Source organism: Haplochromis burtoni, unplaced genomic scaffold (assembly GCF_018398535.1).
Source record: "Haplochromis burtoni strain Fernald_Lab_line unplaced genomic scaffold, NCSU_Asbu1 Contig_60, whole genome shotgun sequence".
In the NCBI taxonomy this organism is placed as follows: Eukaryota; Metazoa; Chordata; class Actinopteri; order Cichliformes; family Cichlidae; genus Haplochromis; species Haplochromis burtoni.
The window spans coordinates 109496-125058 of NW_024582421.1; the positions used below are offsets into that span (position 1 = coordinate 109496).

Here is a 15563-nt window from a genome sequence, read left to right on the forward strand (position 1 = left end):
AGCGGTACCACAACAATACTAACAGGGGAGCGAGAACGGGTGCCAAAGCACTCCCAAAGGATTTTCTTGCATAATTGGCAGTTATCTCTAATCATAGTGGCCACCTGTTTTCCCACAACTACGGTAACATTTATAACTTATACTCTCAGTGCTGACACCAAACATTCTGAGTCTGATAACACCGTGCACAGATGGCTGACTAAAGTGCCGGCATAGAAAAATGAACAATAATGTTTGGGCTTCTCATAACAGTAATGCTGCCTGTGTCCATGTTGAGCCCACAGTGTCACATTTGTGAAAGAACGAAGCCCTGATCAAACTAATTAAGGTAACATCAGTGAAGAAGACAGTCGACTGGGCTTTTCCTCTGCAGCTGTGTCAATTTCATGCTTTCCTTCTCTCCCCCATCGCTCAGAGTTGTATCTTAATTTAGCCCCAGTTAATATTCAAGCCATCATTTTTATTTCAAAAGAGGCTCAATCAGATATGCACGGCAACTTCAATTAAACTTCTTTAGACTTCATTGTTCTTCTCAAAAGAACTGGGTCATTCCACACTGAAAACAGTCAAAAAGATGTTTTGGATCCGAGTGAAAAGGCAGAGATGTTTCAGCCCACTGAACTGAACAGCATCGTGTCTGGATCCAAACTCTGGGATCGGAAAACAGTTTCAGAGCCAGCTGCTTATTTACTGACTCTCTGTACTAGCACAATGCCTTGTTTCGGAGTTAGTGTGCCCATTATTTGCAGAATGCACTCTCTCATTCGGTTTCCTGTCTAAGACCTGGCTATATTTCCACTGACATTATGATCGTAAATTGCCTGCTGAGTTCATTGCATTCTGCTCAACTAAATCAAAGTCAAAACCTCTCCCTTACAGCTGGATTTAATAATGAATTTCACACTAACAAACAGTGCTGAAACCATTACCCAAAGTGGGATGTAAAAGCTGACAAAACATTTTTCTTTAAATTGGCTCTGACCTGAATTCTCCTACTTACTGGCAGAAGTGTTATCCTACCCAGTGCAAGCATGTTGCCAATTAGTGAGCCAATCAATATCCCTCTGTAGATAGCAAGATAGCAAACTTTTGTGGTAATAAAGGACCGTACTAGAGTTCACGCAGGATACCAGGCTTCATAAAACAGTAGCATGTTGAAAGGATATTTGAAGTGCCTTTCTTTAGTAATGTTTCCTGTCAAACATGAGTCACCCTCCCATGCTGACATGGAGAGGTTAGCCAAATCAGAAGCTGTAGCGAGGTGGAAATCACTGAAAGTACAACTAGAAGAAAGGGAGAAAATTGTGTTTTTCAGTTAGCTGAAAACACGGTTGTTTGACAAATCAGGAATCCACTAAAAACATCTTTTTACACACTAATCGTGGCCACCCGATTCCAGTTAGTTTTCAGCTAATGCATTTTTCAGTGCTGCAGTTCAAAGGCATCTATCATTGTTTAATGTTTTACAAATAAAAACTGGCCTTTATTGCAATTTGTGGTGCACAGCTGACGCCAACAACAAAGCCTCCATATCCTCCTTACAGAGGATCACAGATAGCTTTGGGTTGCAGAGTGGTCCCACATGCTGGATTAAAGACCGGTGTAAATGACTAACAATAACATGAGTAATGATGATTCAGATGCACAGTGGAGAGAGCATGAAAAAATATGCCACAATATTACATTTTTAAGAGAATATCCATCATGTTTTAGGAAGGCTATCCTAAAACATGATGGATACTCTTGGAGTAAAATAAAACATTAGCTGATAAAACACACACACACAAAAAGACACTGGTAATATTTTATGGCCATTTGGCATTTCATTTGTTTTAAGTGTGTTTTGATGTGTAAATTCAAATCCTTCTCCTCACACACAAGCTCTTAATGAACAAGTCTTACAGAGCTCACAGTACAGTAGTAGATTATCCAAATAGAGAAACTCTTAGGGTGCTAGCTTACATGTGTTTTCTAAAGTTGTCAAAAGTAAAATGGGAGCTAGAACCCTCAGCAATTAGGATCCTAGCAGTAGAAACCCTCTCTACATTGGTATTTCTCTCTCTCAACCTTCAGTATCATGATCTAAGTTCATACACTGATCTGATGTCAGTATTTCTTATTTCTCTGGGTTCTCTTGCTCTCTCCACTGTCCCCCTCCCCTAAGTGGTCATGATACATGGCTGCCTTTCCAATTGCGGTTTGTTTCACAGGTTTCCTCCAATAAAGGAGTTTTTTTTCTCCTCAGTGTTGCTAAGTTCTTGAGAATTAATCTTGTGTTTTCTCTCAATAACATTATGAGATCTTTACCTTAAAATGGCCTTGGGCAAACTGAACTGAACATTGCAGAGATTTGGGATCTTCAAACTTTTATAAAAGTTATTGTTGATGTCCAATAACTATTTTTAAAAAAAGAGTCTTTTCTTTCTGGGTCACATCATTGCTCGTGTCTGAGGCAGACAACAGACTGGGCTCACCTGGGCACATTCATCCCCAGAGTAATGACAGGGGCATGGACAGGGGTGAAGGGCAGCTCCTGAAGTTGGTCTCCCTCATCATGAAGTGAAGCTGAATCACCTCCTCTTTGCTGAAGGTCCATCTCCAGGTGGGCGAAGTTGCTGACAGCTGAGCAGGCCTGAAATAAAAATCATTAATAACAAAGCAAGGAATGATTAATGCATAATCCAATAAATGAGATTACCACTGGCTGCAGTACATGAGGATTTTACGTCAACGCTATTGTTTTTACCACGATAACTTACTCAGACGTATTATTCAGAATGGCACACAGCCAGTTCCTTAACAACATTACACACACGTGTCAGTGAAGCCATGTGCAGCAACGTGAATTGACTGAACTGTATTACGGTTATGGACAGAAAGGAATCAAAAGAGGACTTGCTTTGCAAAACATTATTGTCACCTTGATGTATGGAAAGCATGTATACTGCATTATGGAGACTTGGATTATATTTACAAGGCAATAGGATGAAAGCTTGTGGTGGATTAGCTAAAACTGATTCAGGAAATTGCCTAATACTCTGAAAAGCAGTTCCAACCGCACACTTACAGTGGAAATGCATATCTTTAAAAAACAGCAGCCATATGTCACGGAGGACGTAAAGAGCTTACTCTGGTTAGGTTTACTGGATGTCTGCATTGATCCTCAAAGCTTATCTATGAGTCACAAGACTATAAATAGCCTTGTCCATCAATATACACCGCAGACACACAACTCTTTCAAAGTGTGTCAGAAACAAAGACAGCTGGACGCTGCGGGCTTTAGCAAATGCTATTTAAACAGGAGTAAATTGTGCATTTCTCAGGGGAACTTTTCAAAAATGTTTTGCTCTAATAGAACAGGACAGGTTATGTGGTCCTGAGTCAAAATGCTCACAGTCACCGTAATAAAGAAACATCATTTTAATTTAGTAGATTATTGATTGTCATAGTTTGGGGCATCACTGAACGACACTGGCTGCTAATTGTCCAGATGGATACGATAAATTAAAATCTGGATAAGTGCACAATGCAGTCAGGGTCAATTCATTGTGATTTTTGATGTTTTTCAAGAAAAAAAAAATCTGTCAAGATGGCACCCAAATTTACATTTTTCCATAAAGAATACAAGAGGAAAACAGTATGGGGCAAATAAAAAGCGTTTTAAAGGATAAATATGTCAATGCTAATGCACAATAGGCAGCGTTATAGTCAAGCTAAGGCTGCCGAAGCATTGGAAGGGCCAATGACAGTAAGTTCAGGAAAAAGCACAGATGACTTAATCAGCCTATAACAAGTTAAATTATTTTGCTTTAAGAGTGCATTTTGCATTTTTAATCACCAACGTTTGCATTGTGCTGCTTTACAGTACTCGACTTTACAATATACTTATGAAAAGAAACAGCACAGTTAATTGCCTGTGGATCAGTTCAACATTTCTACATTTTTTGTGGCAAACATTAATCCCCACTTCATTGTCATTGACAGGCACACAGCTGGAGGGGTATTAGCGAAGATAATTAGCTAAGAAGTGCTAATGGTGTCATTTTGCAGTTGTTTTTTTCCCCTGGTCTTTGATACATGTGCATGGTTCAGTTGGCCTATTACACACCATGCGAGGCTGAGCATTATTGGGCTTTCCGTCAAACGTGCTGGTAATAACCTCGACCAAAGTCATGCTACTATATATACCTATATTCAACATACCCTACACATGCACCGTTATTCTCTGATCAAACAACCTGCAATATAATAACCTAAGAGAATTTCAATGCATAATGTAGAAGTCTTAACACATTTAAAAGGCTCAGAGTAATTGAGTTATACTTTATCTCAACTTGCTACCATAAAACCTATGGAGTGTGATGACATACGAGCATTTTTTATAGGCTGGTGAGTTCAGGGTGTAAGGTTACAAGGACAAATGGAGGTTTAAACAATAAACGCTGCAATCTAGTTTAATTACTCAACATACGCAAAAGGAGTGTCAGAAACTTGCTTATCAGAACAGAATGAAATGCCAGCGCGGAGACCAAGAAAATACACAGTACACAGTAATGTTGACAGTGTTTTCTGCCCTATATGAAATCCAGCAGTGGATTCTACAGTATTGGCATTTAGAAAGTACAAACCAAGCAACCAAAGTCAGGCACTTAAACAAGTCGCCTGCATTTAAGGTAATATTTTCAAACTGCTATCAGAATGTGACCTTTAAAGAAAGGTTATATACACTATGAAAGAACATAATACAGCATGTCTTATGTAAAAACATAACATAGTAAAATTCATAGTAATAAAGCTTCTCACTCCCTGTATGTGCTACTCTTCTACACTGTAGAACAATAATTATAATAAATAATTATTACATCTATTGTTTTGGGATTGATGCACACATAGTAACGGAAATAATTTAACATTCAGTTTTCCTTTAATGTAAAACATTCTGTGATGCAGTTGGAAGCCAACCAGTGCAACTGTAGGTGCCAAGCTAACCTATTACTAAAAAAAGGAAATGCTGCTGTGTTGCCAGAAACAGACATTAGATTTGATATATATATATATGGAAAGAAATAAAAACCATTACAACTTGTGTGAATGAGAGAACATGGGTATAAATGAAGCTTATTTCTTGGAATTTAGCCCAGTAAGTACAAGATGTTCCTACTTTTAGATAGATAGAAAAGTGGATAAAGTTATTCTGACAATTTCACAACACGACCTAGTCTGTCTTTCAAAATGAAATTGTATTGTGTCCTTCTGCCATGTTGTCTTTCTTATTATATTTGATCCTTCCAGTAAGTCTGATTCCTAGTTCCTGGCTTATTTCTGCAGAATGATTCATGGTTTAAGATATATAGATTTTGAGCATGAAATATGAAGGAAATCCATTAAAGCTGTAGTTGACTAGTTACAATATCGCAGGACTTCTCAGCTATGCTGAAAGGGGTATACCTGAAAGCAGGTATACAGTCCAGGGCAGCACTGAACGAGCCCCTACAATCTAATGTGATAATAAAGGGGAGGCAAGCAAACACATTTGCTGGTGTGTACGCTTAAATTTGAACAAATCTGCAATGGTGTTTCCACAGTGCTTTACTGTCACCTGTACATTAGAGGACTAGATACTACATTAGCCACCAGTTCTGTCCTCATATGAAAGACAGGAGACATGGGGTTAAGTTAAAAAGAATACAAAATATTACATAACTAATGATATTCAAATGGCCTTGCAGTTAGGCACCATAATTGCCGATGTGAATTCCTTTCTAGAAAGAAAAACAAAACAAGATTTAAAAAACAGAGTCATCAAGATGGCAGGGTCAAGATCTCTGTGTGAGCTATAACCATGGCAACGATTAGTGTGTGCATTTCGTCCCCTTATAGCCCAGTGGCATTGCAGACTTGATGTATTAACAGTGAGCACTTTGGAAACTTCACAGCAGATATAACCAACAACACTCCAGTTGCAATTAACAAAGCTTATATTGTGACTACTTGTGACAGGCTTAAGTTGATTATCACTAATAACATAAAAGTAGAAATAAACATGCCCTGTGCCTCCTGCATTTCGAGAAAACGGTCCATCCCCAGCTGCAGGATGTGACTAAACTGAAACTGTTTACAAGCAGCCAAACAAATCCCTATACTTCTCAAACAAGGGCAATATGCTATGTGGATTTTTTTTCTACATCAAAGAGCCAATGTGCATATATAAGGATGTGAAAACTGATTTCGATAAGCTGAAAAAGATTCAGGGTTAATCCCAGGATTACAGCATTATGATTTCCTCGCCATTCTATGAGATTCTTCCAATGCTTCTAATGTGCATATTTCCAAATATATGCATATTTGTGGGTGAACGTAGTCTAATTTAGCAAAGACAAGGCAGCTTTCAAAGGCAAAATGAGTCTGGCAGGCAATTCGCAGCAGCAAACACCTACAACTGCAGGGAACAGGTTAGCCCTGCATCATTTCAGGAAATTATTCAGCAAAGTTAATCAAATCAGAACAGTATAGCTTGCTTCCTCATTTACGCTGCAGTGAATCCTCTGGCTGCAATGATAGGACTTGCGTTCAGATGCATAAAGCTTGTTAGCATTTAGAGCCAGTCGGATATGTTTTTTTCTCTGATGTAATTTTCATTATTATCTCTGTGCTAGTTCACTGGAAAGTATAGGGATTAAATCAAAGAGAGTTTGATAAAAAGGCATTCATTAAAAAAAAAAAAAACTTTTTATTGCCAGAATTTGTATTTCAAATGGAGGGTTGATTTAGACACGAAAACAGCTAATTGTTACCAATTACCAATCACCAATAAAAGAAGTACTGGACAGGGTAGGTTAAACATATTTTTTCCTAATTAGTCAAAACATGAGTTTGACGTAGAACAGTGAGTACCTTATTAAAAAAAAGCAGTCTTTGTAGAATAATTGAAAATCCAAGTGAAAAAATAATGTTTCTTTTGATTCTAAAGATGAAAAGAATCCGCTTCGGCACCTCCAGCATCTCCAAAGACAAAGAGTGTGCAGGGCTGGAGTTCAGGTTAGAGGATGTGTGTGTGTTTGTGTCTCCATGGGTACATGGGTATGAGCTGGTAGCTGAGTGCTGTATAGGTGAGTGTGGCTTTGTACTCCAGTGAAGAAGCGGACAATGTACGACATTGTGCGTCTTCGCTATGATTGAATGTACACCTCGTAAATGTATCTATGACTTACTTTCACCTAGTGTTTGTGTATTTTCTGCAGCGCGCGTGTGTGTGTGTGTGAAGGATGTGTGCGTTTCTGTGGGTACGCGTGTGAGCGAACGGGGGTGGAAATCTTACGACATGTGACAGCTGGTGGGCCGATGCCAATGGGGAAGGATGGAGCAGAGAAGGAAACGACTGTTGCCACAGCAACGCCGAGCTGGAGTGGCTGATGGTCGGGTAGCGTGAAGTAGCTGCCAGCTGAGACAGTGAGAGCTGCAGAGAAACAATGCAAATGATTCGCTGTTATTATTATGATTATGAGCAACAGGGCTCAGAAATATACTTTACACCAGAGAGACACATGTGCTGTCTCAGATGGCAACACCCCATTACAATGCTTTGGCACTTATAAACCCTCGTCACTCTACCTGCCTCCAAAACTACTGCTTTTTGCACGCTGTCATCCTCCCGCAGGTCAACTTTAACTGACTTGTGAGATTGTTTCCATCGTTCTTTATGATTATCTTAAGTATTGTGCAAAAAGTGGCATGTAGAAATATCAATCATTACTCATAAGGGACTTGAAATGTAATTCAAAATGCCTCCAAAGACTTACGTTCAGTGGTACATACACTGGATGGTGTACATTTCGGACATCCATCAATACACGAATATAAAGTGTTTATTCTGAATTTTCTCTGTTATAATAGCATTTTCTTTCTTATATTTTCCCATTTTAATTTCTGTTTGAAGCTGTTGTAAATGCAGAGTGAAAATAATAAAACTCACCTCACCTTTACTTGATTTCTAAGTAATTTATCATATTTATTTATGCTTTGCGTTTCTCTTTCCCACTGGAATTAACTGCCCTTAATGTAAAAGTACTTTTATTTTTAAATTGTTCTTTTGATATCAGCGTATTACTGATATCAAAAGAACACCAGTGAGGAATGTCAAAGAAGGAGTAAAATTAAAAAGCAGGGGAGTGGCGTGTATAACACAACTTTGTTATTTAACAATGATGGAATAAGTGCTGTAGAATTGCACTTATATGGACACTTCAGAGCTATAGATGTGTCTCCACAATCACCATAATATTAAGTATGAAATACATTTCACATGTGAATTGCTCTAATCTTCGGTTTTCCCCACAGCTAATCCTGGGGTATCCCGAGGCATTCCCACACTCCACGGGATATTTTATACTGCAGCGACTAAGTCTGCCTAAAGGTTTCCTCAGAGATGGGCCTCCACAGGCAGACAGGTGGCATCTTGATCAGATAGCCAAATGATACTGTTTATATCTCTAAGCTAAAGAGCAGCTGTTATTCTCTGAGCTCCTTCTAAAAAAAATGTTTCTTTCTGCCCAGTTATGTTGATCCTTTGTCTTATTTTAGTCTTTTCATAATAATACACTCTGATCAGAATGAATACATCTAATTAAATGGCCCCCAAATTACCGTCACATTCAAATCTGCACCATTGTCCCGTAGACAGGTGACAGGTTATTGCATCGGATTGTGAAGTCTTTTTGTTTGCTACTGTGAAATGATTACTAAAACTTATCCAAATCCTCTATTGTCTTTGAGAAAAAGGCAATGCTTTATTTATTTATTTAGCAGGGAAAATGCAGAATATATGCATTATACCAAATATAGCTAAAAGCTCATTCTCATGCATAGTCCCTGTGCATAGGCTCCTAATGACATGCAGATAACAACAAAAGATAGTAAATCAAAACCTGACAAATAAAAGCGTGTACACAATGAAATACCCTCAAAAGAAATGAAACAATAGTAGTTTCTAACTCGAGAACACACAATCAGCAACCCCAGAAGGAGAGAAAACATTTCATCAGTGTATGAAAATTCTGTGCTGCCACATTCATTCTCCCACAGCTCATTGACCGCAAACCTGAACAACGTTTTCAAATTAAATTTAAAATGTACTGCACTCTCCGATGCTTTACGATTTCCACGTTCCCAGTAACTAAAAAAACAAAACAAACTGTTTTATACAAAAGTTGCAAAACAAAATTTAATGTAGCGCTCTCTTACTTAAGCCAACAATACAACTTGTCACAAAGTTTTTAAAGAGGTTATGGCGCTAAAGTGTGAATAATAACGTATGGTTAACCAGTTGGACATAACTCATCTTAACTTCAGAAGCAGTTACCAGGTTAACGGGTTAAAAGGGACTTCATACACCTCCCGTCAGACTGTACATCTATACAGTAATTGCCCTGTGTACATGCCTGTTTGTACTTGATTATGTGCCCTACTCTTCCTCCATCTTTCTCAGTCCCCCCTCAGATCTGCCCAGCTCTGGAGCCAACAGCAGTCCTCACTGAGTCCTTCCACAAAACTTAGTCTAAGGCTTCGATCATTGCTTACCATACAGCCACTGTACTCTATCAATAATCAATAAATGTTTCTAATTGTGTTCCGTGTTGAGGGCTGTACTAGTGAATGTCAGCTATATACATAACATTTTAAAAAGATTATAGATTTTAGTTTGTCTGAGGCAGTGACAACGTGTGTAAATGAACTATGAATCTATTTCATACAGTTTTTGTAAACTGTGTAATGTTTGCATGAGTCATTAAAGTAAAAGTTCTCTCTGAGAAAACACCACTTTATCATTCTCATGATTATGCCTCCTCTTTCTTCAGATCAATAAAAAGACAAAGACCAGGTCGTAATATATAAGGAAATATCTAAAGATGTTATCCCTGATGCCTGCTTTGGATATTTTTGTTAGACAATTAATGTTAACTTTTTTCCTAATACAGGTAAAGAACATTTCAAAGTAAAAAAAAAAGAATTATATGAAACATTTGGGGAAACCAGTTTCCAAAAGTGATGCTGTTGTTCCTAAATAATTTATAGTGTGTTGAATTAACTTAGCACACTGAGTCCTGCATGTCAAGGTTATCATAGGTTATTATGTGAAAGCATTCGAGAAATTAAAACTTTGTAAATTATTTTGTTTTAGTTTAGTTGTTTTAGAACTTAAATAAATTTATTACTATATACTAAATAAACTATATGATGGATACACATGTTTATTGACACTCTGGATCGGTCAACTGCTTTCATAAAGTTATGTGTTGTTATTGTGAAATATGCACTAATTTTCGTAACTATTGCCTCTGTCACATCCTCCATACAATAATAAATAAAAAGACAAAAACTAACAGTGAAACTTATAAAAACTAAACTAAAACTAAACATTTCCAAATCATAAAAAAGTCAATTTAAATAAGAAAATCCACTCTGGGAACTAACTCAAACTAAACTGTATTAAAAAAACAAAACAAAAGGTCAAAACGAAATAAAAATAAAAACTAGTTAGAAAATATACAAGTGTAACAACTCTGCCAGCCAAGATTAGTAGGATCAGTGCTGCGTTGCTTATTTGCTCAATCTTCGACAGAGCTTTACAGAATATTTTTTCAGCTTTGGAAGTCATTTTGATAAGTAAGAGAGAAAAGGCTATAATGGTAAAAATAATCTGTCAATGAACTGCAGTATTCCTTAATAATGGGCCTTTCAGTTCACTTGTGACCCCTACTGAATCTGCTACACTCAAAACAAATGGCTCTCTAGATGGCAATAAAGATACTGCAATGAACTTTACTGAGCAATAAAAGAAGAATTGCTAACTCACCCACAGCTTTGTTGGCCTAACACACTTTGGTATTTTTCTGAGGACACTGCAAATGCAAATGCTTAAAATGAACTACAACAGACATCCCTGCTCTCTTCAAATCTTATCCTCAACAAGAAAAAAAACAAGGAAGACTTCACATAGCAAGTTCTGATGTGTCTCTGTGACACAGGGTACTTCTTCACAAACTGCTGGTTATAGCTAGTATTCATTTCATAGATGTGTGGCTACACTGTAGCTGCGTGCTGAAGACACACAGAGACACAGCCCACGATTCTAGCTATGTGTCCAAGCAACAAGTATATAAGTGAACAGATGCAACCACACAATTTTATTGAATGTCCACACATTGGCTAAATAGAGAAATACAAAAAAACCCCTATAAAGACAAAAATCTATTAAAATGATATAAAGTAGCGTTAATGTTGGAAAAACATTAAACTTCACCCTGCACAACTAATCAAATCTTGATCTTGATCATGATTTTGGCTTGGTACAATTAAACAAACATGAGAGTTTCTGCTCCACCAGCAGAAAAAGCCAAAAGCAAATCAAGCACTCCTAACATCAGTGCCCATCACAGCCAGGAGTATCCTGGACTAGTCTGGACGAGTAAATTAAACATTAAAAGACAGAGATACAACAAAATGTAAATGCCTGGCACAGCACAAGACTAAGAGCCTGTCCCTCGAAGCGGATTCTTCTGGAAAAACTTTGGATTTAGGGCAAGTGATGTTAATAAAAGAACAAACCATATACAAAAAGTGCTGTAAAGTTGTGTGTCTGTGCCTGCAAAGCAACACAACTAACTGATAAAACCACCTAAAAAACATCACAAACTGTAGTGTAATAAATGCACCAAGGCAGACTCAGACATCCATGAAAGTGAGTCTGTGCAGCACATCAGTATATCCATCCACCTCACAAACACCAACCAATCACATTCCATGTGGCCACACATGAGACCAATAAACACAGTGAGTAACGAAGGTGTCAGGAAAATGGTCAACATACTCCACAAAAGATATGTTATCCCCTCGAGCAATTATCTTTCTAAAGTGGCAAAATCTGCACTGTATGCAAAATGTAACAGGGGAAATAGAGAGGGATCTCACAGCTGGTGAGTTATATTTACTTCCAACAGGCAGGTACAACGAATGGAGTCAAATGGGTTTTTTTTTAATTTTCTTTCTAAAAGATTTAGGCCAGGTAAATAAAGGTTTATTTTTCTGCAAAGATTAATTAAAACGGATTAATTTAGAAAATTTATATACAACGGTACAATTAAAAGATCATTTTTAGCCATAATCACGCAGCTAATCAAACTCATTACATGTTTCCATACATTCAGTGAAGCAATGTGATCTTGAGCATAATACTGAGTGTACAAACCAAAGACAGAACTATTTTAGAAAATGGAAAAATAGATGCCCCCCCCGATAAATCAGATTTCCTCAATATCGATTCTGAAATAGAGTGTTTGATCTCTCTCGGAAGATCACATTTAGAAATCAAGGTCTGCCGGTTTGAACAATGTTTGAAACAACAGATGACCTGATGCTGAAGAGACAGAGCTTTCTCCCACTTCTGCGTGAAAAGTATCCACTTTTTAAAAGACAGGCTAGATAGATAGAAAACCACAAAAAAAATAAATAAAATCACACTAAGAATACCTGATTCTGTTTCTCCCTTGAAAATGTGTTGGTGTCCTAGTTAAATTGCAACGCTTATTTGAAACATGTTGCTACGCAAAACTTATTTTGCTCACAAGAAGCTCCTGCTTTCAGACACACTAGGTTTCACAGGAATTTGAAAAGCCTGTATTTGGAAAAACCTGGGTGCGCTAGATTCCAGTTAGCTTACCATGTGTTCTCCTCAACATCTCGAAGATATGAAAAAACAACCACAGCTTAGACGTTTTCTGTGAAGATGCCATAGGAAACAAGATATTTGTCACCACTGTAAAAGTAATGGAACAAGAACAAACAACAACTGTGCTGTTGATAAAGAGCTGCAGGTGACAGGCTGCACACCTCCAACTTCTCAGCAAGATAACCAACTTTAATGTGCCCTGTTATGTGCTTACTGAGTGCGGCGTGAAATCAAAATAAATCAATTTCTCACGCCATGATGGGAAAAGGCAGATTTGTTTATTGAAACAGTGTGTGTTTGTTTGATTGAGGACTAAACACCAGTTGCTCTTTTGTGTATTTCTGACGACGGAGCTTCTCGTGGACCGACTGCTGCCAAGGGAGGCATTAAACCACACTTTTTGCCACCACAGTAACTAAGACTGCCATCAAATTAATCAGGGTTGAAATATTTTTGTTGTTAATTAAAAAAGAGCTGGCATATAGAACCAGATATATGTTGTTGTTTTTTTTAAAGTTTTAAATACTGCCATCTGTCTAGGAAAGTGGCACTGATGGAACATATGGGACATGGTTTAATTGGAATCAACTGAAATGACACCTAAACAGAGCAAAAATGGAAGATTTTCAAACAAAGTGGTTTGACACATTTTGAATTGTGCTAAGTCTCATAGTTTCCTCGCTTCTAAAGACTATATTAGGTGTGGGCGTAAACCAAAATATGAGCAGTCGGTTGTTGGGATCAAGTCAAAATGTCCTCAAATGTTAAGACCAGTGGACTATCACATATCCACACATGCATGCGATCTCACATTGAGTCATCACGTCTGCACACAGAAGGCGTGAAAGACACTACGCAGACGACTCTGCGTGAGAGAATCTCACACACACACGCACATACAACAGGAGAATACACGGAGAAAGGCAATTAGACGTGGCATAACTGCGGCTGCCAATGTTCTAACCTCAGCCTGTCTGTCCTGACAGCCAAGTGTGTCATTTCTAGTTTCATGGGACCTGCACGTGAGTATGTGTGAATGCGTACATATGTGTCTTGTGGAAATACGTGCTGCTGACGAAAGATCTGAGCACGAAACAAATTCAGAGTGCTGCTTCAGTCTGCTTTGCGTGAGGAAACCGAGTTATAATAGAAGTGTGGACTGGCACTGTGGAAGGATGGACAGCCAAATTCTTGAGATGCGACTGATCCTCAGATTTGCAGCGTGTCTATTATGAAAATTGTTTTTGTTACAATATTAGTTTTCTTAATCCCCCATGGAGTGGGATTAGACAACACTAAATCCATACACCCCGTATCAGGCTTATTAGATTTCTGAGTACAGGATTGTGCTTGGAAGCTACAATGAGCACCAGCTATGTATGTTCATGTTTAATGGTTTAAATCATTTAAACATTTTATTTATTATTCATGCAAATAATTATAATTATTCATGACAATAGAATAAATAGGACACCCTAGAAACAGCAATAATCAGGAAGCTGACACAGCCATCGTTATATGGAGCTACTTTCTATTTTGCAATAACCTTTAATTCCAAAATGACTCTGTTGTAAAGGCTTCGCCTGCAAATATATTTGAGATCAGATCAGTGAATGGTTAATTTTAATACAGCACAACAAACACTGTTTGGTCTGTTTACATCTCTGTCTCGTAGTATAACACTACAGTCTATTGTCGAAGCTTTTATTTTGACAGTTAGGGCAAGGGGTACTGTAACAGGGCGAATAAGCTACCAAAACCTCATCTTTACTCATATTGAGCTTTAGCCTCCTTAGTGCCTGCTCAAATGCAGTTATATAATTCCTACAGCATATTCAAATCATCTGTGATGCTCACGATTCTGTCCTCCCTCACACACACAGAATCTCCAATTCTGCTCTTACAAATCAATGTGCCTGGCAGGAAGGAAAAAGTCAAGTAATTTAATGACGAATAATGCAAGATACAGTAAGTACGGGTAGGCAGATTCAGGTGGAATTCAGGTGGGAATAGATACGGGTAGCAGTTGGCACACAATGACAAAAGAAACTCCAACAGACTCGCAAGGAGAAAAACTGAGCCTTTATCAGTAGTGGCAGGTTTACTGGCAGAATTAGCATGTGTGTAAAGTGGGTGGAGAAGGTCCAATAATACGGGAAGCAGGGAAAATGGTAGTCACTGCAGGACTGGCAGGAAAAGAAAAAGTGTGTACCGGTGACACAAGGAGATATTTTGACACTATAACTGTTTGTTAGCCTGCAGACTGTTGAGCTCAGAATTTGTTGTGTGCTCTTCGACCATTTGTCACGATTATATTTCCATTAGAGTCAAGGACCTAACTTTGCACGTATCCACTGTATATGCTAAACCAGCATCATTCCTTCAAGAAGCTTCATGAATGTTTATCTGCCCGCTCTCTTAGTGTCAGAACGCGCACATAAAGGAGAGAGAAAGACAGAGAGAGAGGCCTTGACGTGGGATCAAGCTCACCATGTGACTCACAGGAAGGAAATAATAGTCAGGCGTCGCTTTAAAGGGAGGAGGATTTCGAATGAGATCCAGTGAAAATGTTGCAGGGATTACCAGGATGAAATGTTGAGAACAACAGGCAGAGAAGTCAAGAAAGCTGACGGTTTAAAATATTACTTGTCATGGTCCGTGGTCCTGTGTCGGTGGAATGCGTGATGCTCGGGTAGCCACACCCCCGGGCTGGGCCATCACCAGCACACCTGCTCTCCATCACGGTGACTACACGGAGATCTACTTAACCCGGCGCTGACGGATGCTCCACGCCAGTCCGTTAGTCACCCCCACGGTGGTAACCAGACTTTCGCTAAAG

General features: G+C 38.4%; 1 protein-coding gene across 3 annotated transcripts in view; it reads right to left on the reverse strand.

The window, feature by feature from the left end:
- Window positions 1–15563, reverse strand: part of nphp4 (nephronophthisis 4) — a gene marked incomplete in the record, with an annotated part of 192717 nt that overhangs the window by 62627 nt on the left and 114527 nt on the right. For 2 of the 3 annotated variants that reach the window (XM_042221035.1, XM_042221037.1), the window contains 2 exon segments: window positions 2475–2632; window positions 7319–7456. In XM_042221035.1, coding sequence (XP_042076969.1) covers window positions 2475–2632; window positions 7319–7456 — 296 coding nt within the window. 3 annotated transcript variants of the gene reach the window in all.